This window comes from Phocoena phocoena, chromosome 5 (genome assembly GCF_963924675.1).
Source record: "Phocoena phocoena chromosome 5, mPhoPho1.1, whole genome shotgun sequence".
In the NCBI taxonomy this organism is placed as follows: domain Eukaryota; kingdom Metazoa; phylum Chordata; class Mammalia; order Artiodactyla; family Phocoenidae; genus Phocoena; species Phocoena phocoena.
The window spans coordinates 87,125,417-87,151,867 of NC_089223.1; the positions used below are offsets into that span (position 1 = coordinate 87,125,417).

Genomic DNA, 26,451 nt, shown 5'->3' on the forward strand with positions numbered 1-26,451 from the left:
GTGAGAGTGAGAGAATTGTAGAGAAGGAAAAAAGGGAAGCGGAGGGCGGGGAGAGGGATCGCGGAGAGAAAGAGCGCGGAAGGGGGGTGGGGAAGGAGAAGGAAAGGAAAGAAAGGGAAAGAGGGTCTGGCCGGGAGCGGGGGGCGGGGGGCGGTGGCCAGGGGGCGGGGCCCGGGTCAGTCCCCACCTGCGTGGGCGCCTGCTGCCAGCCGGGGTGGAAGCCTGGGGGCTGGAGGGAGCGGCCGGGAGGCGGGCTGGCCGGGAGCGGAGGGGAGGGAGGGACGGGGACTGGGAGGCTGGGAGGAGCTGGCGCTCGGCCGGGGCTGCGGGGGCGGCGACGGCGGGAGCGGCAGTGGAGGCGGCGGCGGGTCCGGCGGCGACGGCGGCGGCGGCAGGTGGCCCCGCGCGCAGCGGCCGGCCCGGCCGGGGGCGGGCGGGAAGGTGGCGCCTCGGGCGGGGGCCGGTCCCTGCACCAGGTGACCTGTTCCGGCCCGGATCCGGGCGGCCTCGCCATGCAGCGGCGCGGCGCGGGGCTCGAGTGGCCACGGCGGCAGCAGCAGCAACAACCCCTGCCGCTCGCGGCCGGCCCCCGGGCCGCAGCCATGGCCCCCCCGAGTGGCGGCGTCCCCCCGGGCCTCGGCGGGCGCTCTGCCTGCGCGCTGCTTCTGCTCTGCTACCTGGTGAGCGCCGGACCCTGCCCGGGTCCTCCCCTCCGCGCGGGGCCCCGGGGACGCGGGTGGGGGCGGCCGGGGACCTCTACCTCGCGGGCGGGTGCGGCACGGCTAGTTTTGTCTCTTCCTCGCCGCCGCACCCTGGGCGCTCCCGGCACCTGGGACGGGTACCCGGGGCGCGGAGACCGGTGCGTGGACCGGAGTTGCGGCGCTGCGCTCTCGCCGGGGTCCCTTCCTCTCCCTCCGAGACCCGTTCCAGACCCGGGTCAGGTTCCCCATGACACCCAGTCCTGTTCCCCACTCCACCTGGGAGCCTCGCCACCCCGCGTTTCCTCCCTCCCCGCTGCGCACGGCTCTCCAGCTCCCTCCCTGCCGGTCCTGGGCGTCCCTCACAATCTTCTCGAGGTTCCTTTCCTTCCCGTGCCCAACTTCGCCTCTTTCTCTCTGCGAAAGCCACCCGCCTCGCCCCTCCTCTTAGTTTCCACCCGGTCCTCGTGGCCCGGACCGTTTTGTGCGGACGCACCCGGCGATGAACCTCGTATTTCCAGCGCTCTTCAACTCCTCCATGGTCACTCCAGCCAAGTTGCGGCTGCCAGCAAGAAATCTAGTTCTTTGTAACACGCTTACCGCCAGAGTGGGGACTTTAGCTGCGTCTTGAACATTGTCATTTCAGAGAACACGTTTGGCTCATGCGTGTCCGTTTACAATTTGCACACTTCCTGGCTTTTGTTTTAGTCATCAACTAAATGGCAGTAATCTGTTTTTCAAAACCAACTCATTTAAAATACCAGAGTAATTTAGACCCTCGGAACAAGGTGGGGGAATATTCCCCAATTCCTTTGCTGGCTTGCTCTCTTCTGCTTTGAATTCTCCTAAACAACAGTAAATTTATAGGAGGTGACACCATTTCTGTCCAGCCTACCTTATGTTCCAGGATCCTGCAGAAACCTTGGGTTATCTCGCCATATATTACTGTAAATAAATGAAGTGGAAAATGCTGAATCATGAAACTGATGTAATAGGAAATTCACAGAATGCTGAAAAAGAAAAGAAAAGAAAAAAAATTGAGTAGTGTCATTGTCCAGAATTCTTTTCATTTATGTGGCATTGCCATTATTTGGAGACTTTCTTCTTGGAGGCAAAAAACTGCTTAGGAGACATTGGCAGGATTTAGAATTTGATTCCAAAGAAAGTTGCCGCTCAGCCCAAGTTTCTTTTGATACCCTTTACTTGTTGAACGTTTCATTTCTTGAAGCAAGAGGATGTAAAAATGCAAATTGTAATTCTGCCTCTTCATCTACCTGTTGAGCAATCCATGCTTTTCCTCATATTGTAAAATAAGCCAGTACCATATTTTGTGGTTGGCTTTAGTTCATATTTTTATAAGAAGTTATCAGTTAACATGAATGGTTTTTTTCACCCAGGAGATATTATTATTTAACATTTATGCCACAGGGTTACAGCACACAGGCTCATAAATAAAACTGCCGTAACAGGTGACAGGGTTGCAGTTTAAACAGATGATTCCCATCCACAATGCACTGGTTACCCACAGAGGCAGAAATGATGCAGTAGAGCAGTGTGTGAAACATTAATGTACAAGTGGTCAGGAAAGTTCCATGTGGGAATACCAAGACCTGGCAAGCAGAGCCTGTTTCTTGACTGTTACAAGAAATCAGAGAAACAAGAGCAATAAAGGCCTAAGTCGTCCACAGGAGCAAAGACAGATGATGGAGCAAGTATAAAAGTGCTGTATGGGGTTTCCCTGGTCGCGCAGTGGTTAAAAATCCGCCTGCCAATGCAGGGAACGCGGATTTGAGCCCTAGTCCGGGAGGATCCCACATGCCGCGGAGCAACTGGGCCGGTGAGCCACAGCTGCTGAGCCTGCGCTCTAGAGCCCACGTGCCACAACTACTGAAGCCCGCGCTCCTAGAGCCCATGCTCCGCAATGAGAGAAGCCACCACAATGAGAAGCCCGAGCACCGCAGCGAAAAGTAGTTCCCACTCACCGCAACTGGAGAGAGCCTGCGCGCAGCAATGAGGACCCAACGCAGTCAAAAGTAAACTAAATAAAATTTTTTTAAAAATTTATAACATTTCTGGATGGACCAAGGGGGATTTGAGACAACAGATCACAGAGAGAAAAATGATACTACGGACAGACTATGGTGAGTTAGTGAAGTGGTGAGGTAGGGCTCCAAAAAGAGAGATTATAGAAAATACTGTAATGTGGAAAATAACTAGAGCATGGATGAATGTCTTGGCAGACAAGGAAGGATGGATTTTAGAACTACCATGGAGAGGGAAATGTCAGTGCTTCCTGAGTATGTGTGTTTCCTTCAGATGGGCTTCGGATATGCTACTGTTAAAAAAAAAAACTTGAATAAACAAGAAAACCATTTTTCAACTGAATGAGAAAGTTTTGCAAAACCCAGGGAAGCAAAAGTGTGGCTTGGAAGGTGGGCTTCACCCTTTGTTCTAAAGGTCTAGCCATTGGTAGGGATTTTGCTCGAGAGGTATGTGCTACCAGAGAAACTGCTGAAAGGTAAGCCTTCTTGACCTTGGAGAAATTCAGTTGCAAATTGGGGAAAATGTAAAACAGCTGCATGAACACATGAAAAACATAAACTACTGAGAAAAATGCATGAGTGTGTGTCTTGTACGTCAAGGAATACTTCCTAGAGAAAGTGCTTGGTCAGAGCAGGGGGGTGGACAGATGGAGGGTGGAAGTTGAGCAGAATAGCTAAGCAGGACCTCAGGAATAGGTAGACACTAGAGGAAGAAAGCTATCCCATAATTTGGAAACCTAAATAATAATAGTAGTAGTAGTAATAATAGTTTGCATTGTGTTAGGTTATTTATATGCATTATCCAATATTAATCTTAACAATAACCTTGTGAGGTAGGAGCTAGTATGATCCCCATTCAGATGAGTTAACTGAGGCTCAGAGAGGTTAAGTTAGTTGTACTAGGCCACACAGGTAGCCCAGGTTTGAAACCCAAGTCTATCTCCTTCCAGAGCCCCAATTCTAGCCATTCATTGCCTTCTGGATTTTGCTGCTTGTAACCCATTCCCCTTATGCATTGATGTATGGGCCATTAGCAAAGTTCTCAAAATTAGCAGCTTCTGTGAAATTGACCAGGATGTGAGGTCATGTCTAAAGTAGCCTAAAATATACAAAGCAGGAAGCCCAGGCCACAGAGTAGAAGCAGGATGTTAAAGAGGGGAAAAAAAAAAAGTAAAGCCAGAAGATATTTGCCATCACAATGGAGAGGCAAAGGATGGGGTCCTTGTATAATCCAGAGGCAGCTGGCAGAGTTTAGCACTTGAGTTTGTATGAACATGTGTCCAAGAGTATAGCCCAGTGTGCCTTGGAATGTATTACAAAGACAAATTGTCTGTGATTTGGGGACTGACTCCTGTTTTGTGTTATCCCTACCTATTTGCTGGTTCGCAAGGGCTGGAGGTTGAGAGAGCCCTTCTAGACAGATGCCTTCAAGCCCGTGCCATCCTGATGGAGAGCAGGGTCCTGAGGTGATGAGCACATTCCTTCTCCATTGGCTGGGACAGAATAACCTTCAGTAGCAGCCCAAGAACAGTACTGTGACTATAGCTAGGATACTGCCAAAGCATGAATAATTGTGATGAGGCCTGAAAGATAAGTCACGGAACGATGCCAAGCAGATTTCTGAAAAGATGATCCCTGGTTCCAGCAGCTGCCCCCCCCCCCAAATTCTGAGGTCACCAAAGGTCCAGGTGCAGAGAGCCTCCTCAGAGAGGATGGCACCTTGAAAGCAAAAGGTCACGGAAACCACTTCCACTGAGGTTACGGGTGCTGACTGGTGGGGTCCATGATGGTCTTTCTTTGCCTCAGAGACCCCCTAGCCACTCTCATCCATCATTAACTCTTACCTTCCACCAGACTTGGCTAGAACAGCCTGAAACTGCCCAGCCCCATTTGTGACAATGGCACTTGGAGAAGGCAATTCTGTCTCTTTGGAACTCTGGTCTCGAAGTATAATTTTTTCCTAAAATGAGAAAACAAATCTCACAATGGCTGGTATTGGTGTCAGCTGTAGAGCTGAAATATTCCGAGTGGACATTTGCACTTGTGAGACAACCAGAAGACAAAGAAACAAGAGGGCGTTAGCGGCACAGATGTATGTGGGGCTCATTGGCAGGCAGTGGCTGTGACAGAGTCTTGTACAGAATTCTCTGTAAGCGACCACAGACCATCAGTTATCCCTCCAGAAGTGTTCATTAACTCAACTCCTTGCTTTGTGTAACACAGGACCTAGGAACTTCAAAACGAAGTATAGAGACCTTCAATTATCCAGTTTGTGCAAGAATGATTATGGATATTTGAAATACAGAGACCCATCCTCTAACTTCACATCAGCCAATAGCTTCCACATTCATTCCAACCAGAGTCCCTAAAATCTCCCAACTGGCGGTGTTTGCCTCTTGCCTTCTCTTCTTTCCAGCTGCCTGTTGGCAAAACTGTGGGAGCCACCAGTTGGCTAAACAGAGCAGCTGGAGGGCAGGTAGAAGAGAAGGCGTAAAGAGGCCAGGCAATTCATGGAGAAGTTGGATAGACTGGAGTAGACCATAAATAGCCTGAAGTGAATTCAGTTACCCTGTTTATTGGCTCATCCCATTCCCCGGAGAAAGGAACGGAGGGGGCACGAGGGTGTGCAGCATGTGAGGAATTTCTGAGGAGCTTCTGCTTTGGTGGCTTGTCATTTGCTTCCCAGCCTCACCTGAAGAAGGGCTGAACCAAGCTGGGGAGTCGGCTCAATGCAGCGTGTGTGTTTGTAAGATAACATCTACCCTCCCCAGACGTAATGCATGGTGATCTGATGTGATTTTAGCCCCTCACCCCACACTTTCAAGACGGGAGTGAGCAAAGTCCCGAGATTCCCCCACCTGTAACCAGAAGGTGGTGACGGGTGTAGAAGTGGATGAGTTGAGGGCATCATTTTGGGTGTTTCTGGAAGGCAGCAGGCACACCATTGCCAGCTTTGGAGTCGGCAGCTATGGATTTGAATTTTGGTTCTGCTTTTTAGTAGCTGGGTGATCTTGCGCAAGTTACTCACCCTCTCTGAATCCATTTCATTTCCTCAGCCGTTAACTGGAATGCTGTGTCCCTCAGAGAGCTGTTGTGAGGTTAGAGGGGAGAAGTTCTATGAAATTCATTGTGAGAGGATGAGGTTAGAAGTGAATGAGAAGACTTACTGCGTTTGTCCCCGTGCCTAGCACATAGTAGGTACTCAATGAAATTAAACTGCATCAAACTTGGTTACCGTCTCATAATTTGTGTTAGCAAGAAATAGCATATCAAACGGTATTAAAAGGGGGAGAGGATCCAACACAGCAAGGAGTGTTGATCATTATTGCAGTGGCGTTTCTCTAGCCAGCTCTCAGGTTTGGGAAGGCACACGGGTTGGCTGGGAAATGTTTCCCAAGGCTCATCTTGACCTCAAAGTCCATATTGATGTCATCGCTCATTCTGCTTAATTGCATGCTTTGTTGACATAAACAGAATTTTTGCTTATTTCTAGTTGGCAGAAATCGGAAACGTAGGCCTCTTAAGCCAAGACAATTACCTTTTGACCTATGGAAAGTTTGATCCAGCTGGTTTGGAGAGAGGGTGCTCAAAAGGCAAGGTTTTCTTAGGTGACTGTGGGGCAGAATGGATAAGGATGAGAAAAATAGTCAATTATTGTTTGCAATCAGACATACCCACATGCACATGTAAGTGTAAATGGACCTCCCATAGAGAGACAAGTGACATGAGTTAAGATTTTCTAATGTCTCTGTTTCCTTAAATAATAAGTGGATCATATAGAGAAAAAAGCCAAGTTTCCTCCCATCTTTGGAACAAGGGAAGGTTATTTGAAGAGAGGTTCCTCTTACTGATTTTTAAAGGAATGAGATGGACTCATCCTAAAAAAAAGTTCAGGTGGTTTTGATAGATTATTTTTTCCATCCAGAAGATACATTAAGTTCATCTGTTTCTTGATTCCCAGGCTGAACGGAATGCATTTAGAGTTCCAATTTTGGGTCTTTTATCAGGAACACACATGAAATGACCCATTTCTGTCTTTTTTTTAAAAAAATGATAAAACATACACAAAGACAAAGGAATCTATGTTTTGTGACTGTGTGGGATGTTGTCAAATTTGACTTTGATTAGGGCTTCATTCTGGTATAAACAGATGTTTGAGGGCTCAGGCATCTTTCAGAGCCCAGCTCCATTGTGTGCGGAGCAGATCAGCAGCTTCCGAGGTGAAACATCTATGTGGTTGCCTAAATGGCATAATTGGAGGGGCACAGAGGTGCCCTTTACACCGCAACTATCTCGCTTACAGCTGCAGTACATTTGGCCTTTGTTTTTAAGGCATTATCTCCACCAGGCTGGCCTAGAAATGCAATATGTGACATTACCACCGTGTTTTTCATTATCACATTAACATGGGTGAACTCGCCAGATGAGCACAAGTCCAACAGGGGGTGGAGGGGCAGGAAATTTAAAAGTTTTAATTTATATTTTTTGGTGTGGGGAAATGGAAAAGTTCTAGAATGTAGGGCAGTTGTCTGAAAGGGAGAAGTCCACCCTAAAGGGACAAGGTGGGTGCGAGTGCCACCTTCTCTGACCTCACAGTCCCCCCGGGTCAACTCTGACCCCCAGGGGCCCAGTGAAATGTTCTTTGGAAGGAGATTAATGAGGCTGGATGACAAAGAGAGGAGTGCCAACCCCCATCCCCCCACCCGCCCCAAAGAACTTGTGAATGTCAGGAAAGTTTGGTGGCGACTCAAGATTGGATCGAGTGCTTTGGTTTATATGCAGGTGCCCCCAGTGCTGTGGGGCAGTTGATCTGAGTTGGGCCACCGAGGCATCTGGCAGAAATGCCCACGCCTGGTACTTATTTCAGCAAAAAACCCTTAGCCAAACTCTACAATGTGCCGAGCTCTATCTTATAAGCCGGGGACGTAACAATGAACAAGACGTGGACTCTGACTTTATAATTTCTAAACAAAGGAACGTTTGGGTAATTTTTAGCTTATGTTAATGCAGCCTGGCATGTGAAAATACCTATGAAGGTTGGACACGTGTCATGCCCGTAGCTGAAACTCTTCAAGTTAATTGCCTTATTTTCCTGGCAGGAAATAGCTCATAACACACACATAACTTGAGCCAGGAAATCAGCTTCAGCTTAATCAATATTTAGAATGTGATGTGTCTCTAATCTGTGTTGGTTTTGTACGTAACAGAGGTAGCCACGACTCATGGCGTAGCAGCTGCCTGCTGGGTCTGCTCCAACCCACGAGATGCCAGCTTCCTATGTTACATAGGTGCCCACGAGAAGGAAGATTGCAAAACCTTCCTGAGGGATTTAGACCATGCTCCTCAAATCACATACAGTAACTCTGAGGTCCTCTTTGGGGCTGGCATACCCCCATCATATTAAGAACATCACCCTATCCCTGAAGTTGCTCTTCTCTTGCTCCCCAGCTGTCACTAATGTTTCTCTCACTTCTTTAAACATCTATTTCAGTCCATGAAATTCTCGTTGTTGTTGTTGTTGTTTTTTGGTTCTGCCAAGTGGCTTGCAGGATCTTAGTTCCCCCACCAGGGATGGAATCTGTGCTCCCTGCAGTGGAAGCGCGGAGTCTTAACCACTGGACCGCCAGGGAAGACCCGTCAGGCCATGAAATTCGACCTCTTTTCCTAGCCTAGCTCCAACTTCTCATCCTACTTAGATCTTTATTGAAAGAAACATTAGCAAGGTGTCAACATACCCATGAGGGACCCTTGGCAAAATAACATATGAAGCCCCATCAACCACATGTATAGGAAATGATGCCTGATTGGGTTATTCATCTTATTTCTCCTATGTGATCATTCCTTTAAAACGTATATCTTTTGTCACTCCGTGTTCTTTAAAACTGTAGCACTTTAAGTGGTCTTCTAATTCAGCTGATTATTATATGATCTCGTCATCTTTCCAAATGGCTGTAATTCAAAATAATGACGAGAACACATTTTCATAAAAATGACAAAATAACTAATATCTAATAATACAAAAACTCTATCTAGAATAAAAGCTCGATAGTCTGTAACAGTGATCTGCAAACTATGGCCCCCGGGCCAATCCGGCCAGCTACATTTTTCTGTAAACGAGGTTGCACTGGACCACAGCCATGCTCACTGGCTTGTGTGTTGTCAATGTCTGCTTTCTTGATACCACACTAGATGGACATCAGCAGCTGAAAAACCCCAAATAATTACCATCTGGCCCTTTTTTACAGGAAAAGTCTCTGACCTCAGATCTAGAATAGCGCCATTGGATAGAAATATGTGAGCCACGAATTCGAGCCACATATGTAATTTCACATTTTCTAGTAGCCACCCTAAACAAGTAAACAGAAACAGGTAAAATTAATTTTAGTAATGCATTTTATTGAACTCACTGTATCTTAACCTTATCATTTCAACATGTAATCAGTATAAAAATTATTAATGAGATTTTTCTGTGTTCAGTCTTTGAAATCCATTGTATCTTTTACACTTACAGCACATCTCGGGTTAAGTGCTTAGTATGACTTCTGGTCACCGTATCGGATAGCATACATCTAGGACCCGTCAGCCTGGAATTTACTTTTACCTGAGACTCTGAAGCCAGTGAAAACAAAATTATCTTCATATGAGTATATGGAGATTTCCTTAAAAACAGAATTTCAAGAGAAGGTGCCGGAGAGACTACACTGTCAGGTGTCCCATACCTTCTTCATTCTCATCTGTCACCACCCATCTCCACAATGATGAGCCTGGGGTCTGGAAATCTGTGGGTCACCAAGCAAAAGTGAAGCTATATTTAGCATGATCCTGTGCTTATTAACGTGGAAAAGTGGGCTGGGGCATTTTTAGCAATAAGATGTAAATGAATTAACTGCACTTTCCAGTGAAATTTAAGGAAACCAGACAGCTCTGTTTAAAAGAGGTTTTCACTGGAGTTCCTAGCATCAGCAATAAAAATGTGATTAAAAAAACTGAAATGGGAGAACGGGGCCTGGGTGGGGTATTAAGGTATACATGAAAAGAACAAGGAAGAGGTTTTAAGTCCTTCTTTGAGAAGGCACACAATGTGATATTTAATATACCACAGCATATCCTGGACTCTGTTCCCTATTGTCTCACTAAATAAGCAAATGTCTCCTTCCGGGGAGCTGAGAAAGGGAAGCCTTGGGGGCTTTTGGACTGAGGAGCGAGCGCAGATCACCCATGGGCACCACTCTGGTCCAGCTCCCATCAGCACCAGCAGTCTCTGGCTTCGGCTAAACGCTGCTATGGGCTTAATAGCTCGATTTGAATCTTGAGGAGGTGGCCACGTCTCGGCACGTCTGGCCAAATGAGTAAACCGTCGCTTGTGGACAAATGCTGGCTGTATCTCTCTTCATATGAAAGCAGAATCAGCCTGGAGTTCCCAGGCAGCCATGGAATGGCAAATCTTTGGTTTCATGGTGTGTGCTGTGGGGTGGAGAATGTCGGAGTGGGCATGAGGAAAAGGAGCCAGGCTTCCGGGCCGGCCTCTGCTAAGACCGCAGCTGCGGGATGTCGGAGAACATCCCCTCGGGGTTGCCATGTCCTTGTCTGAAAACCGGGGTGGGCTGGCTTATCACCAAGGGCTTGTGACCCTCATATCCCCATGTCCTTTTGTGTTTTTATTTACAAACCTTCTGTCCTCTGACCAAACCCGGCTGCTTGCTAGACCCCCAGGACAGCCGCCTGTCCCTCCTTTCATGTCTCTACTTAAGCTGTTCACACCACTTGCAGTGTCCTCCCTTTGCCTCTCTACCTAAAGAACTTCTCTTCATCCATCGAAGCCCAACTGAAATGCCATTTCCTCCATAAAGCCTTTCCCAGAGCCCCCGTCAGAATTACCAACATTTGGTGCTGTGTTCCCTTTGGGTTTGCATTTAGTTTGACTGGAGTGCAGGCCATGTTCTGCCAAGTGTCTGCTATTTGTAAACATGATTCTCTGACTCCAGACTTTGCATGTTACTCACCTTTGCCCCTCCTACAGCCCTAAGCCAGAATTGAAGAAAGAGGTCCCTATTTCTTCCTTCTTTGGAGAAGACCACAGTGACCTTTTTCTTTAAACTTGTGGTTAAAATATTCATAGCATAACATTTACCACTTTAGACATTTTTTTTTTTTTTTTTTTTTTTTTTTTGCGGTACGCGGGCCTCTCACTGTTGTGGCCTCTCCCGTTGCGGAGCACAGGCTCCGGACGCGCAGGCTCAGCGGCCATGGCTCACGGGCCCAGCCGCTCCGCGGCATGTGGGATCTTCCCGGACCGGGGCACGAACCCTTGTCCCCTGCATCAGCAGGTGGACTCTCAACCACTGCGCCACCAGGGAAGCCCTCCACCTTTTAACTATTATGAATAATGCTGCTGTGAACCTGGTGTAAGTCTATGAACATATCTCTTCCAAGCCCTGCTTTCAACTTAGATATAGACCCAGAAGTGGAATTGCTGGGTCATATGACAGTTCTGTGCTTAATTTTTTAGGAACTGCAGTACTGCCTTCCACAGTGGCTGCACCATTTTACATTCCCACCAGCGATACACAAGGGTTCCAAATTTCTCTGCATCCTCTCTAACACTTGTGGTTTTCTTTTTTTAAAAAAATAGTAGCCATGCTAATGGGTGTAAATTGGTCCAAAGTAACCTTTTTGCTATTGTGTTATGGATGTCTAAATCTCAAAGTCACATTTAGAACAGTGCCTTATGATCAAAACATTGCCTTAATTTCAGGACCAAACTTTCCAGATTTATTCTGGAAGGAAAGTCCACACTGAGAGGCCTTCATCATCTAAAGAACTAGATAACTAACACAACATTGTAAATCAACTATACTTCAATATAAAATAAAAACTAAAAAATGAAGAACTAGATAAATAAACCTGCAGCTAAAATCTCTCTTGGCACCTGTGGCGCCATCCACGGTGAAAGAATCAGACAACACAGTTTGTGGTCCAAGCCTGCCTGTGTGTGATTTGGAGCAATAGAAACCTCTCGCTGGCCCATTCATCATGCATGCTTGTCCTAGCTCAGAACTTATGGAGAAAAAGCGCCCCAGCTGGCATCCCTGATATGTGTTCTCTCCGGTGCACTTTGAACTCTTCTCCCCTCCTTTGATGTGGGTGCATTTGACCACCATTTGAAGTCAGGACAATAGTTTGGAAATGTCTGGAGCTGGATTGCCTCTTTTTCACTTTAAGTCACGTTCACTGCTCCTGGATTTGTCGTGAACTAGCTCCATCATTTGGAAACCAACTCTGGAATGTTTGCCACGTAGATTTGAAAGTCCCATCTTGATGAGCAGATGCTACTGAGTCTGGAGAGAGAGTTTAATGTGGCCTAATCTTCATTTGTGTGTATGTTGGTTTTTCTCCAATTATTCGGTAGTGCTTTCGACATCTTTTATCTTCCACTTTCATTGCATTATGTAAATGGATATTTTTTTTCTTCCAGGAAAACAATGATTCACGTATCTGTTAATATGATCATTTTTAAGCTTTCTCTATCTTTTTTTTTCTTTTCAGAATTTTGTACCATCTTTGGGTAGGCAGACTTCCCTGACGACGTCGGTGATACCCAGAGCTGAGCAGAGCGTGGCTTACAAAGACTTTATTTATTTCACTGTCTTTGAAGGAAATGTTCGCAACGTTTCTGAAGTCTCGGTGGAGTATTTATGCTCTCAGCCTTGTGTTGTCAATTTGGAAGCAGTGGTTTCATCTGAGTTCAGAAGTAGCATTCCCGTGTACAAAAAAAGGTGGAAGAATGAGAAACATCTTCACACCAGCAGGACACAAATAGTACATGTGAAATTTCCAAGCATCATGGTTTATAGAGATGATTATTTCATCAGACACTCCATTTCGGTATCTGTGGTGATACTACGCGCCTGGATTACTCACCGATATAGCGGTGGAGACTTGAATGTTAAATGGGAGGAAAACTTGCTACATGCTGTAGCGAAGAATTATACCCTGCTGAAGACCATCCCACCTTTTGAACGCCCTTTCAAAGATCATCAGGTGTGCCTTGAGTGGAACATGGGTTACATTTGGAACCTTCGAGCAAACAAGATTCCCCAGTGTCCTCTCGAGAATGGTAGGTCGTTTGCCTTGCTAGGAACCTAATTCTCATTTTTTTTTCCAGACAGCTTGGCTCATAAGAGGAGGGCAGGGGAAAATTCTTGTATTAGTGGTGGGGGACAAAGCAAATGGAATCTGTAATTTTGGACTTTGGGGACAAAAGAGGAAAAGTGAAAAGGTGTTGAGAAGAGACAGAGTAGCAGAGAATAGGATTGAACAGGGAGCTGAGAGAGGGACAAAGAGCCGTGGAAGGGGTGCCTTGAGAGGCTTGGATATGCTTTACATTGGAAAGGAGCTTTAGTGCCACTGAAATGAGGATGAAAAGAGTCTTCCTCCCCGTCTCCCTCAAAAATCCCACGTGTGTCAGTTTTTGTGCAGCATTGGCTTTTCAGCCAAGCCTACCCGGGTTCAACTCCTGGCCCTGCCACTTTCTGCCAGTGTAACTTGCAGAGTCTCAGTTTTCTCATCTGTAAAATGGGGGTAAGTATTGTGAGAATTAAATGAAATGTGCTCAGCACTCAGTCAAATTAGTAGCCATAGTGATGATAGAATGCAAACTCTGTATTTTATCCTAAACGTCACAGGGTCACAGCCACTGAAGGATCAATAGAGGAGGCTCCTGTGCCCTTTCTCAGCCTCTTTGAAGCACTGGGGTTGGAGCTCTCTGGCTGCGTGCATTTAGAAGAAGGGGGCTGAAGTTCTCTCCGTTGTTGCACGGGCACCTTGCTGTATGGATGCTGAGCGCCTGCCAGCTCCTCTCCATATCCTGCAATGGAAAGCTTATGCAGCCATGCTCCCAGGCACCCGCCTGGAGTCGGGCAGTGTTTCCTAAAGTGGGAGCCTAAGACCACCTGCAACAGAATCACCAGGGCTCTTGTTGCAAGTGCAGATTTCTGGTCCTCATCTATTTCCTGCTAAGCCAGGATCTGTGGGGCGAAGGGCCCTAGAATCCACATTTTAAATACATTCCCATGACTCTGATGCACCTTAAAGCTTGAGAACCTCTAGAGCAGGGATAGATCTGGTGGGACTTTGAGTTGCAGAGGCTGGACCCCCAGGCAGGCGTGGTGGGTGGAGGAAATCCACAGGCCTGTGACAGCAGACCCAGGGACGTGCCTGACACCTCTTAGTCTCCAAGAGGAATGGTTTGGAGCAAGGTGACTTCAGGACACAGTGAGAACACTGGCAGTGAGTATTTCCTGGGGCTACCCCCAAACACCCCTGCATATAATGAAAACCGAAAGGGCCAGAGCCCACTTGCTGTAGAACCAACACATTTGGCATTAAAAAAAAAAACCTCTTTATTTTGAAATAATTAGAGATTTGTAAGAAGTTGTAAAAATGGGAGAGAGTCCCCTGTATCCTTCCCCCAGCTCCCCCTAATTGTGACATCTTCCATAACTACAGTACAATGTCAAAACCAGGAAACTGACGTTGATCTAATACTCTTAACTAGACTGCAGACCTTATTCAGCTTACCCTGGTTTTTACGTGCATTTTTGTGTGTGCGTAGTTCTAGACAATTTCATCCTACATTTTATCTTAATAGCCCTCTTCTGTGGTCTGGCTTATGTTTGTGCAGTGCTTTAAATACAGAAATATCTAGAAGAAGAAGACAAATTCCCTTTCTGTGTGTGTGTCTGCACATTGGGGGTAGGGTGGGGTGGGCAGTTAAGCCTCTGAAATCGTCGAGCTGCATGCGTTTTGATGATCCGTGTGCCTCCCTCTTGCAGGCAGAGCCCTGTGCTAGTATCCGTCTGGAATGCCTTCCACAGGGGTATCTAATTTGTTAAGGAGGAGGAGGCATGGGGCACACGCAGCCACAGTTTTGCTTTGCCTCCGATTGATTTTGTCAGGGCTTAATGATTCCATTTCATGTTTGGCAAATCACATATTTCTCATTGAAGAATGACGGAATTGCAAGCTGGAAGTTTTCAAATGAAGTCATTTACGAACCGGTTGAGTACTTAGGGCTCCTGAACGTACCCTTAAACTGTGAAACGGCTTTTCTTTTCTTTTGTTGTTCCTTCCCCTATTCACAGGGCTCAGGAACAGCACAGAGGGATTTTTTTCTCCCAGCCTCCTTCAGACGAGTACTTTTGGGGTGAGAACCAGTCTAATAACGCAGAGAAAAACCTTTTCTAAGAGTCAAAGTCACTGGAAATAGGTGTGGGGAGCTTCCTCCACCCTCAAAACCAACTGTTTGTATGGCTAAGAAAAGGCAAGCACTTCCTCTCCCTCTCTTAAAAAGACAAATCAAAAGAGTGTCTGCAGCAGCCCTGTCAAAGTGTCCACGACCTTTGTTCTTGTTATTGTCTGCGCGATGGAAGGGGGCCAGGCCTCTGGCTTGTTCCCAGCAGGGACTTCTTTATTCGGCTCTTGAAGAACAAGAGTCTAGTGGGAACAACAAGGTGGCATCAGGGCGCCACGGGGGAGCTTTCAGGCCTGGCCTTGTCACAGTCTGCAGCCAGCCCTGGTGTGGGGTGGAGGGAGACATTTTCTGTGTCAGGTGCCTGATGTCATACAGGAGGTCTGCGTCTGAACTAAGTACCCCCTGACTCGCTTGCCTTTTCTTTTTTTCTTGAAAAAGAGAGAGCCCAGTCCGCACGCACCGATGTTCTGTGAGTGTGGTCGCAGTGCCCCTCCATCAAAGCCTTAGCTTCGGCTCCCAGGGCCTGAGCTGTGTGCACCCAGACACTCTGCAGCTTACTTCCTGGACTGGGACTGTGCCAGGCTGGGCCGGTGGGCTGATCGTCAGTGGAGGTGCAGCCGGCTTCTGTCCCGCCCCGCTGAGTAAACCTACCCCAGATCAGAAGCCGGCAGCCTTTCGGGACACGTGTGTGCCAAGGCTCGGCCACGTGCCCTTCTGATGCACCTGTTCCTGCTGCATCCTGGGCGTGTGGGCCATTGGCGGCTAGGTCCACCCTGCCTGAGGCCACTTATTGTCCATTCCCTTGGGGGAGGGCACCGGCCATCAGCTGCTGCCCCTCGCCAGCCACACGTGTGCCTGACTCACCCAGAGAAAGAAATCAACCACACAGGCCGGTAGCTCTAGGGGTGCACCTGGACTTGACGTCCTATTTTGACAGGTCAGCTAGCCCTGCTGCCTCTATCTTCGGCCCGTCACTGCACATTCAGTTGCTTCTCACCAGTGTTTGCTGTCATCCTAGTCTAAGCCACCATTGTCCCTGTCTGGACTCCGTCCGTAGGCTGCAAATGGCCTCCGCACTTGCCCTCGTTCCTCACACGGCAGCCGGTGCAAGCAGCTCACCGCACCCCCTGCAGGCGGCTCCTCCCATCACACCAGGAAAAGTCAGCCATGCCCCTTAGCGTGGCCTGTGGAATCTGTCCCTGTCCCCTTGCTGGCCTCATCTCCTGCCACGCTCACCCTTGCCCACCTGTCCCAGCCACGCAGACCTGCTTGCTTCTCCGTTGATGTACCAAGTTCGCTCCCATTTTCGGACATCTACATTACTGTCCCCTCCGCCTAAGATGCCTCTCCCCCGGATCACTACATGGCTTGCTCTCTTATCTCATTCCTACCTCTACACAAATGTCATCTCATCCGGGACAGCTTCCTTGACCACCTTATCTAAGGCGGCAGCCCCACCCCTGCTACTCCCGTCCCATCGATATCCACCTTTTATTTCCTTCACAGCCTTGGCACCGCTGGACCTTGTAATTAAATATATGTAATGGCTTATTTGCCTGTTGAGTGTCTCCATACTAGAACACAGGCTCCATAAGTCCCGCTTTGTCTGGTTCCAGTGCGATGCCCTGCACACAGCAGGCTCGCGGTGACTGTTTGTTGATTGAGTGATGAATGCTGTCAGCCAAGGGGCAAGGACCCTTTCTCTCTTAGCTGATGTGTGACCATCACACTGTGACAGCACCCTCACACGGCTACGTAGGCAGCGTGTGGGGCTGGGCGGCAGCCCCGAGCCTTCCCTAGGGCCAGCACACTGAGGCTTCCCCGGTGGAACCCCTTTGGGCTGAGCTGGTTAAAGCTGCAGTGATTCTCCTTTGCAACCACACATGAGCTCACCTGCACCCTGCACATGCCCTCTAGTTTGAGTCTGTCATCTCCCACCCCTATACCTTGGCTAAAGAAGCTTCTTTTACAGACAGCTGCCGTCCCTGGCCGCCCCCCAACACTCCCCCACCCCCAGTGCCGTCTTTCATGTCTTCCTGGCAAAATTATACTCATATTTCAGTAGCCAGCTCAAATTTTCCCTCCTTCCCCCAAAGCACTTTTCTTTTCTATTGATTCCCACATCAGAAATTAACTTTCTACCCTCCAGCCTCCCCTTGTTCTCTGTTGGTACCCATCACCCCCTTATGATGTGTATCATGTTCAATTCAATAAAGATTGATTGAACACCTATCACGTACCAATTTCTTTACTAAGTCTGGAGGCTCAAAGATGCAGACATGGTCCCTCTCTTTAAGGTGGTTTTACAGGAAGTAAACACAGCTACCGATCGTAACAGCTACGTTCCCTTACTGAGCACTCGCTATGTGCCAGGAACTGGGCTAAGTGCTTTGTGCGAGTATCTAATTTAATCCGCCCAGTGGTCTACTGTCGTTATTTACAGAGGAGGAAACTGACTCAGAGAGGAAGAGTAATTTGTCTAAGGTCACACAGCTAATAATGGAGCTAGGACTTGAACCCAGGTCGTTTGGTTCCCGAACACCATGCTTAACCATTAAGCTATACTGCCAGATGACATCATGAAGCTATTCACTTATTTAAGTCACTTATTCATTGAAAAAAGTTACTGAGCAGTCTATGTGTTAGGCACTTTGCTAGGGTTCTTCACAGAGGAAGTGCCATTTGAACAGAAACTTGAAGGATGAGTAGAGTTTTCACTGTCAGAAAAGGAATAAAAGAAAGGCATCCAGGCAGAAGGGAAAAATGAGGAGGCAATGCAGACTGATAGGGGAGTGGGGACGAGCCTACATCCCTTGGTGTGAGGGATGGCAAATGAGTTCCATCTTGCACGCCAGCTCAGAGCGATGGGAGTGGCTACCTAGAGCACAGTGCTGAGAGGGATTCTGAAGCCGAGTCTGTGCTTAGTGAGAAAGGGTGCCATGTGGATTGATTACCAATGTCTGCCACAGGTGAAGTGTGGAGTAGCAGCCCTTGAGCTATTATTTGTTCAGGTAGAGTCTCAAGTGTGAGATGGGCAATTCAGGAAATAAGACTGGGAAGGCAGGTTGGGGCCGCACTTTGGAGGTTCTTAAATGCCGGGGTCAGGCGCAGTAAGCATTCTGTCCTACTTCTACCTATATGAACATTTTTCTGACCTTCCCTCTTAAGTCAGAAACTGGGGAACCTGGAAGTTTCCTTCTTCTCCACTCTCTTTTCACTAACAATTCATTCTCATTTTCAGGTCCAACAGATTGGAAGTGGAATTTCTTATAACAAAATTCCTTTACAACAAAATCATAGACTAATTCACATTTTGGAGACAGACTTTACGTGTCTCTGTGAAAATATCAGCGTATTCAGTGAGACAATTCAAGTTAATGACATGATAATACTTTCTGTAACTATAAGAACTACACATTTGATACTTCTGGGAAAAAGAGACACAGTTCTTTCTTTCCCCCAGTTAATCACTGTAGACTGGATTTTTCAATAATAGTGCTAATGAGTACCTAGCATCTGCATTGCCCTTTATGATTTTTGAACCACTTTTCCGATGCAGAATGTCTCATTTAACCCTTAGTAGCCGCAGGGAATGACAGTACTCTCATTCTCTCCTTACAGAGGGGAACACTGAAGCTCAGGGAATTTGTTAATGGAGTCCCAGTTCTTTATTCTTTCAACTTTGCTAAGCCACCTCTCTGAAATATGCTAATACAGTCCTAACCCAGGTTCTAAATGAGAAGGAATACACTTTTTTATAAGTTGAATTTTCACTGACATGGATCACCCTGTTTTCCTCACCCACTGGACTTTGCCTCTTTGAAGTGGATTGAACCACCACAGCGCCCAGCGCGGGGAGACCTCTGCATGAGGCTGGCTCCTCCCCGCTTGCATGGAAATGCTCAGAGGTGTTGTTCTCTTCCCTTGTAGCCAAAAAAGTAATACATGTACCTGGTGGAAAGTTCAGAGAGCATAAAAGGGTTTGGGGGAAGAGTAAATTCCCACCCACCCTATTCTTTTGGTCCTATTTCTAGAAGCAAACTCAGTAACACTAGTTTCCGTGTCTGCTTCCAGAAATGTTCTCTGCCCATATAAGCATTAGGTTGATAACCCCTTCTCTTCATACACACGTTGGAGGATACTATAGACTCGGCCCCGCGCTCATTAACAATACGGCAGAGATTTTTCTATGTCTGTACTTGCTACACGACCCCATTCTTTTCAATAGCTCCTTAGCATTGCGTTGCCTGACACTCCATAATTGATTTACCCTGTCCCCTGCTGATGGTCATGCAGGTCATTTCTAGTCTTTTACCATTAACAACAAGGTTTCTCCAAGCATCCTTGTACATGTATCTTTGTACACACAAATAAATATTTTTGGAGGATAAGTTACTGGGAGTGGAATTTATTTACTCTTAAGACTCCTAGTATTGAGTATGTTACAGACTTCCTTAGGCACTCACTTTACTGTCTAGTATCCTTTGGGGTGGAAGTTCTGACCTAAACCATACTTGCTAGAAGGTAGAGTTTTTGCTCTCAGGCTTTGGCTTTGAGGAAAATAAAACTCCTGATCGCCGCTGCCTGTTTAGCGTCCTGCATTTGGAAAGCAGATTGAGTTATCGACATTCTAACTTCACTTTTCTGGGTGGGAAAATATTAGCTTCTTTTCCTCCAGGTTCCCCTTACAAACTTTTAGCCACAGTTATTCCTTGCCTCAAGACTGTCTCTAACTTCCGCACAAAGGGACTGAGGGTCTCAGCTGCATCATTGTGATGTATTTGAAGCTCATTCCGAATAGGGCTTCGTTATGTAGAAACGGGCCCTTCCTCAGAGCAGGTGTCCTGTCAGGGCTCTGATCACTATGCTGAACTGGAGAATGGGCTATGTAAGCCCCCCAGCCACTCCACTTAGGATGATACTCAAAATACTTAACAAATAGTATGAGCTGGGGGCCCCAGTCAGGCTCCCCCGGACGCTGGCCCTGGTGCTGAAACAGGATGGTGCTGGAGATTCTTGCTGAGCCAGGTTCTACTCTGAAGGAGAAGCCAGGGTGGGTGGGTAGTGGGTGGGGGCTTTGGAGGTTCAAGGCAACACCAGTCATCTAACCAATACACTGACATGTTTCAGTACTTTAACAACTAGTACAGCCGCTCAGGGGCATGCCAGCTGAACACCAGTCCCAGCTCTCTCAGTGAGGACTTGTGAGACGTGATGTGGTTTAATAAAAAGCTCATTGTTTTGCAGTGGCAGACCAGGTTTGAGTCATACAACCTTATTAGTTATACAACCTTCAACAAAACACTAACCCTTTTCTTGTCGCCAAATGAAGGAGTTTGCACCACGTTATATCTAATGCCTCTTTTTGCTCTAGAATCTGAGGAAATAAAACAAGCAAAATGACCAAGGGGGTAGGTTCCAAACCTGAACTGTTTTCCTGGCATTTTGTGTTTACGTCATAATGATGCCTTTTCCCTACCTAACTTCCTCGTTCAAGATTAGCCAAAGAAATGGATCTGGGGGAAGGACCTGAAGAAAGAGAGACTTAATTTTTGGCTTGGGCAGCATGGGGCACATTATAAAATTATGGAACGCGTTGGGTGAAAGACAGGTTCAAATTCTGACTTGGCCACAACTATGTTCATTTGATCATTTATCCATTCATTCATTCACTTCCTAAATATTTATGGAGCCTCTATCAAGTGTTGGCCACTATTCTGGCTCTGAGGATGGAATAATGAATGAAGTAAAGTGCATGCTCTCTTGGAGCTTACATTCTATGTAAGTGAGCCATTTAACCTGTTTGGGCCCAAGTTCTGGACTTAAGTGTTCCTACCTGTAAATTCTTTAATGGGGCATGGCACTGGTACTGTTACTCCCCATTCTTGTGCCTATGACAGCCATCACTAATCAGTTATAGCACTCCAGGCAGTCAATCAGTTACTAGAAAATGTTATCCTGGGCTAGATGAATTCTAAAGTCCTTCTCTGCACCAAAATTTCATTCATATTAGTTATTTCTAATGAAATGGAAAGACAATATTATACTGAGGGAAAATCGTACTAGAACTCCAAATCAAAGAACTATTAAAGCTACTGATTTTACAAGAGAACCACCATCACTTTGATTTAGTTGAATACAAAAGATACGTGTTTATAAAAATTATTTTAGATCTTTGCGTCTTAGATTTTCCCTCCATAGTCTTTTGCTGCAAGTTCACCTATTCAGCCGGCTTTTCTTTGATCACTGGATAAAGGAATGGCTCATCAACATTCACTTTTAACTCCCTTCACTTTGGAAACCTCCATTATGAAGCCTCCTTTTACTGGAGTCAGGTTGGGCAGAATCAAATCCTGTTCATTTTTTTTTTTTTTTTGGACCTCTCACTGTTGTGGCCTCTCCTGCTGTGGAGCACAGGCTCTGGATGCGCAGGCTCAGGGGCCATGGCTCACAGGCCCAGCCGCTCCGCAGCATGTGGGATCCTCCCGGACCGGGGCACGAACCTGTGTCCCCTGCATCGGCAGGCAGACACTCAACCACTGCGCCACCGGGGAAGCCCAAATCCTGTTCATTTTGATAAATGTTTCTACTATACACTAGATAACTCAACAGCAATCACGAGCAGAAGGCTTCCCAGGGGGCTAACATGACCGTCTGGTCTCTTACGTTCCACTCAACATGGTGGAAGCCAACCAAGGTTGGCTGATACCAACCTCTTGGTGAATTTTTTCCTTGGATTCTGAAGACACCCTTGCAGTATTTCCATTTCTAATCCCCTCTCTCCACTCCCATAACTAACCAGCAAGTCCGGTGCGCGCAAATTGAGCTCAAGTTGCAAAGAAATAAGCTTTGAAGTATTTTTGTTGGAATTGATAACTCCACCCTTTTGGATTTCCAAATGCATCTCTGAGACTTTGAAAGCATTGCTCTTATGATTTCCAAGTTGTAATGAACCAGAGGTACCTCTTTATGTAATAAAACATTTTTCTCCATTGAGGAATGAGAGCTGGGGTATCCAATATCCCAGGCTGAGGCTCCTGTAATTTCCTCCAATATTGGCATTCGGTAACTTGGGCAGAAGTCAACTCTAAGAAGCCCAGGACAATGGATTATTTCCACCATTTAATTATGGATATTTAAACCAAGGAACATTTTAAGAAAGGGAAAAGTGATCTTTATTTCTAGGTTGTATTGGTGAATTTTTTTCTTTGAAGGGGGATGGGGTATTGGAAATTTAAAAATCCGTATTAGCCTTGTAGGGATTAAATATAGATGAAACGACACAGTTTTCCCTTTCAGATTTGTTATGGATGCTCCTCTTTTCTAGAACCACAGAATTCTCACACATTTGCAAAATAAAGTGGAAGCCTCCCTAGTTTTAAGGAGTATGGTTAGTAATATTTGCATAGGGTAACATGTTGAGGTTATGTGGAAAGTCTGCACGGACGAAAAAAAAAAAACTGTGCAATTTTAAGTGCATAGATTCTGAAACTAGACTGCTCGAGTTTGAATCCCAGCTCTACCTCTTACTATTCAACCTTCTCTAAGGCTCAGGTTAAAGAGGGACAATAATAGAATCTATCTCATAAATTGTGAAATTAAGCAAGATTATTCCTGAAATGTGCTTAGCATGTTGCCTGGCATATTCTAAGTGTTAAATAAATGTTAGTATTTTAGCAGCTGTGCATCTATTTCCTCATCTATAGACGGGGGATAATAATGAGGATTAAATGAATTTATATATAAATATATATGCATATATTTTTATACAGTAGTGTGGACCAGAGTGAATGCTACTGAAGTGTTAACTGTTATCATTATTACATAAATTCAAAACGCTTTTCTTAGTGTTAGAAGGGCAGGATGTAAGATGGTTAAACACATAGACCCTGAGCTGGAAACTTGAAATTTCGCTCTACTACTTATTAGCTCTGTTACCTTAGGCAAGTAATCTTACCTCTATACCTCGGGCTTTTCATCTGTAGAACGGGACTAAGAAAGAATCTCCTTTATAGGGTTGCCGTGAACACAAATTGAGATAGCTCTGTAAAGTGCTTCTCAGGTGGCTGGCGTATATTCAGTGTGCAGTAAATGTTTGCTAATATTTTCAGACTCTTCATTTAAATGTTTGATGGGAGCTAGGCAGTGGGTTCCAGGAAGAATGTGATGTTGGAAGCAGTGTTTTTCTGGAAATAATTAAAAGGCAGCCATCTTGCTGTTTACAGATGTGGTCACCCTCCTGGGCTTTCTCTTTGCCTCCAGTGGAGAAAACACAGGCATTGTGAAGAAGTTCCCGAGATTTCGGAATCGAGAGCTAGAGGCCACCCGACGCCAGCGGATAGATTACCCAGTGTAAGAAGAGGCCGGTGATGGGGGCCGGTGGGGCGGTAGTACTCTTTTTATCTGAGGACCAGAGCAGGCTAGTGGAGCCAGTTAGGAAGACCTACCTTTGTAATATGCTTTGGAAAAATGATGAGATCTCCATAGCTTAGGTAGAATTTGTGGACCTGAGAACCTCAAAGCATTCTGAAATTATTCTTGCACTTGGCAATCAATCCTCGCTTGACCTTGTATGTTGGTCCTGGGAATGACCCAAGTAGGTGAGTCAGGTGTTGGAGCCTGAGGCTTTGCAAGGTGTCAGGTGCAGCCAGCCACAGCCCTGCCAGATTGCAGCCTTCACTATGCCTTTTCTGTCTTGGAAGATTGGACGAGCTGCTTGAAATCTCACAACTTCTGATCTCCTCCACTGATTTCAGCAAAACCCAGATATATTTTTTTCCTTCTGCTGAATTGAAGATGCTGAAAATTGTTCGTGGTTTACCTCAGACTGGATGGATTCAGCAGAGTGATTTAATTCTTCCCAGGCTGCTGGCTGTAGAAAGATCTTGAGTCACTTTACTAAGCGTATGTTCTTGCTAAGCTTCCTTGTGATAACTTATCTTCATGAGCTTTTGCTCAGCTGGGTGGGTCAGGAGGGAACTGTGTGGTACCATCTGTTTGTGTATCTTACCACCGATTTCAAGGCCAGTTTATAAAGCCCAGAATATTCTAAAGGTCTTGTTGGGATGAGTCCCCAAAGAACCTGGGGCTGCTGCCACTTTAACCCAAACTGTGAATTGGTTACTGGGGTAATGGAGAGCATTCTCTGTACAGGTTTTGACCTTGATTCATGTTTCACATGCAAAAAGCATTACTCCCAGCTTATCTTTGAACTGCTGGTCACTAGCACAGTGTGTGGCATCGAGCAAATGTTCTGACAGCAAATATTTGCTGAATGATTGGTGGATCACATAGCTTGGTTAAATGTGTCCTAGTTAAGTTGACCGCTGTTATTTTATCCTCACTCCACAAATCACAGATGGACAATATTTTTTCAACTAAAATAGCCCTAGTCCAGAAATGGAACAATTAGAGTAGTTGTTCCACATTGGTCAGCCAGAACTGTGATACTGAATAACCTAATATGGGCATTAAAATTGTATCTGTGTGTCCTGATTAGCATATAGTGATGCCATTTGCAAATTATGGCATTTTTCTGCCTTAGAGCTTTTATCTTTGAAAGAAACAAAATTGCTCAAAAGGCCCTAATTATGTTTTTTTTTAAATCATCGAAATTAGAACAGCTTCTTATCAAGTCACCTCTTATTAAAATCCAGATTTTTATTCTGTGTCTGGCTTTATAAGCCTTAATCAAGGATTCAAATGGTGGGCCTGTGCGAAGCTCAGAAAGGCACAGGAAGGGTTTTTGGCGCAAGGTACAATGTCTGCTAGTTTTGCACAACGACGCTTAACTCCTGTCTTTTGCAGTTACTGTAACTACCTCCTTTGTCTCAAAAATCAAGCTTTGCAAGCTGATCTCCCATGATGAACACGAAGGCAAATTCATCCCTTCATTGGAAAGAAAGCAATTTGCTCCGTCATTGTTAAATGTAATTACCTGCTCTTGGATGATATCAATCTGCAGAATTTTTTTTCTCCTCACTCTTACAGGTTTACTGTTTCACTGTGGCTTTATTTACTCCATTATTGCAAGGCCAATCTCTGTGGGATTCTGTATTTTGTTGATTCTAACGAGATGTACGGCACACCTTCTGTATTTCTTACTGAAGAGGGTAAGTATGAAACAGAACCTTTAGAACGATAGTGTAGCTTTCTTATGCTCTGTCTACTGGCAGATACGTCTGTCTAGAATAAGGAATGTTGTCAACGTGGCAATTCAACGAGAATGATGGTTTCCAAATACGGGATTCGAGTTAAACTTGTTTTCTGGAAGATTAAAACAAACATATACAGATGAATGCACATATGTGTTTTGTTTGTTTTGCTTTGCTTTGCTTTTATTTAAAGGAAGAAGGAATGTGATCTAGTCTTATAGCTTTTTAGGACAGTCGTCGAAAAGATATAGCCACTTCATTCACTCCTACGTATTTTCTGTCATTTTCACAAGCTTTCATTTTCCTTTTAGGCCACTTGCATATTCAAATGCATCTTGTCAAAGGAGAAGACCTTGCTGTAAAAACAAAATTCACCATACCCTTGAAGGAGTGGTTTCGCCTGGATATCTCTTTTAATGGTGGTCAGGTACTGAAAGCTCGCTCCACCGTGATTCATATCAACATCATCACTTAACTTCAAGCATTGCTGTAAAGTCAGGGAGCTAGGAAACCTGCAAAAACAAATTTGTGGTATCTGATAAACTTTTACAACCATAACACTTTTTAAATCAAATTTTTATCGTTAGAAATTTAAATCATAAGAATTCTATCCCATTTAATTAACTTTTAAAGTGCTTCTTTCAACTCTATTGTGAAGGAGTAAATAATATAGGCAGCTACATAACCACAGTTATCTGAACAATTGAAGCCTTTTCTCCTAGCGAGATAGGCTTTGGGGAGATAAATGTTAAGACAGCCTTGGCCATATTTATGTAGTGTTATCAAATCTACAACTTTTTTACAGGAAATGTGTTGGTTAGTTCAGCCAAGAAATGGTTTGACTGTTTTGGGCAGTTAAAACAATTGCTTATGCTTGGCATTAAACCGACAAATAACAACCAACAAACCTAAGTGATAATTCCGGTGAGATGGAGGTTCTTTAACTACTTTGTACTATAAGACACTGCACATAATAGCTTCAAGCTTTCATAACGCAGATTTTATGGATTATGGCACCAGCAATGTGGATGTTTGAGAGCTTGGCTTCTGACGGTAACTCTTGGAGGAAGATTCCTGCAGCCACTAATGCATTGTGTATGATAGAAAAACTCTCTGGTATGACACATGTTCTGTGATCATTGTTAATTAGTGACATAGTGACATTGCTATAATTGAAGATAATTCCATTTCTTCATATATACGATGTCAGTATGCTACTTTCTTCTGGTTACTTTATTTTCTCATCAGCTTTCCTTATTGATGTGTAACCTTCCGATAACAAAACTGGAAAAGACATTTTGCTT

The 26,451-nt window shown here is 45.6% G+C and overlaps 1 protein-coding gene across 1 annotated transcript in view; it reads left to right on the forward strand.

Annotated features, from left to right (window-relative positions):
• The first annotated feature begins 512 nt into the window (after positions 1-512).
• Positions 513-26,451, forward strand: part of SEL1L3 (SEL1L family member 3) — a 95,068-nt gene continuing 69,129 nt past the window's right edge. The window contains exons 1-5 of the mRNA XM_065877794.1: positions 513-680; positions 12,287-12,857; positions 23,219-23,345; positions 24,984-25,105; positions 25,459-25,574. Of these exons, the coding sequence (XP_065733866.1) occupies positions 513-680; positions 12,287-12,857; positions 23,219-23,345; positions 24,984-25,105; positions 25,459-25,574 (1,104 nt within the window). The remainder of the gene's footprint in view (positions 681-12,286; positions 12,858-23,218; positions 23,346-24,983; positions 25,106-25,458; positions 25,575-26,451) is intronic.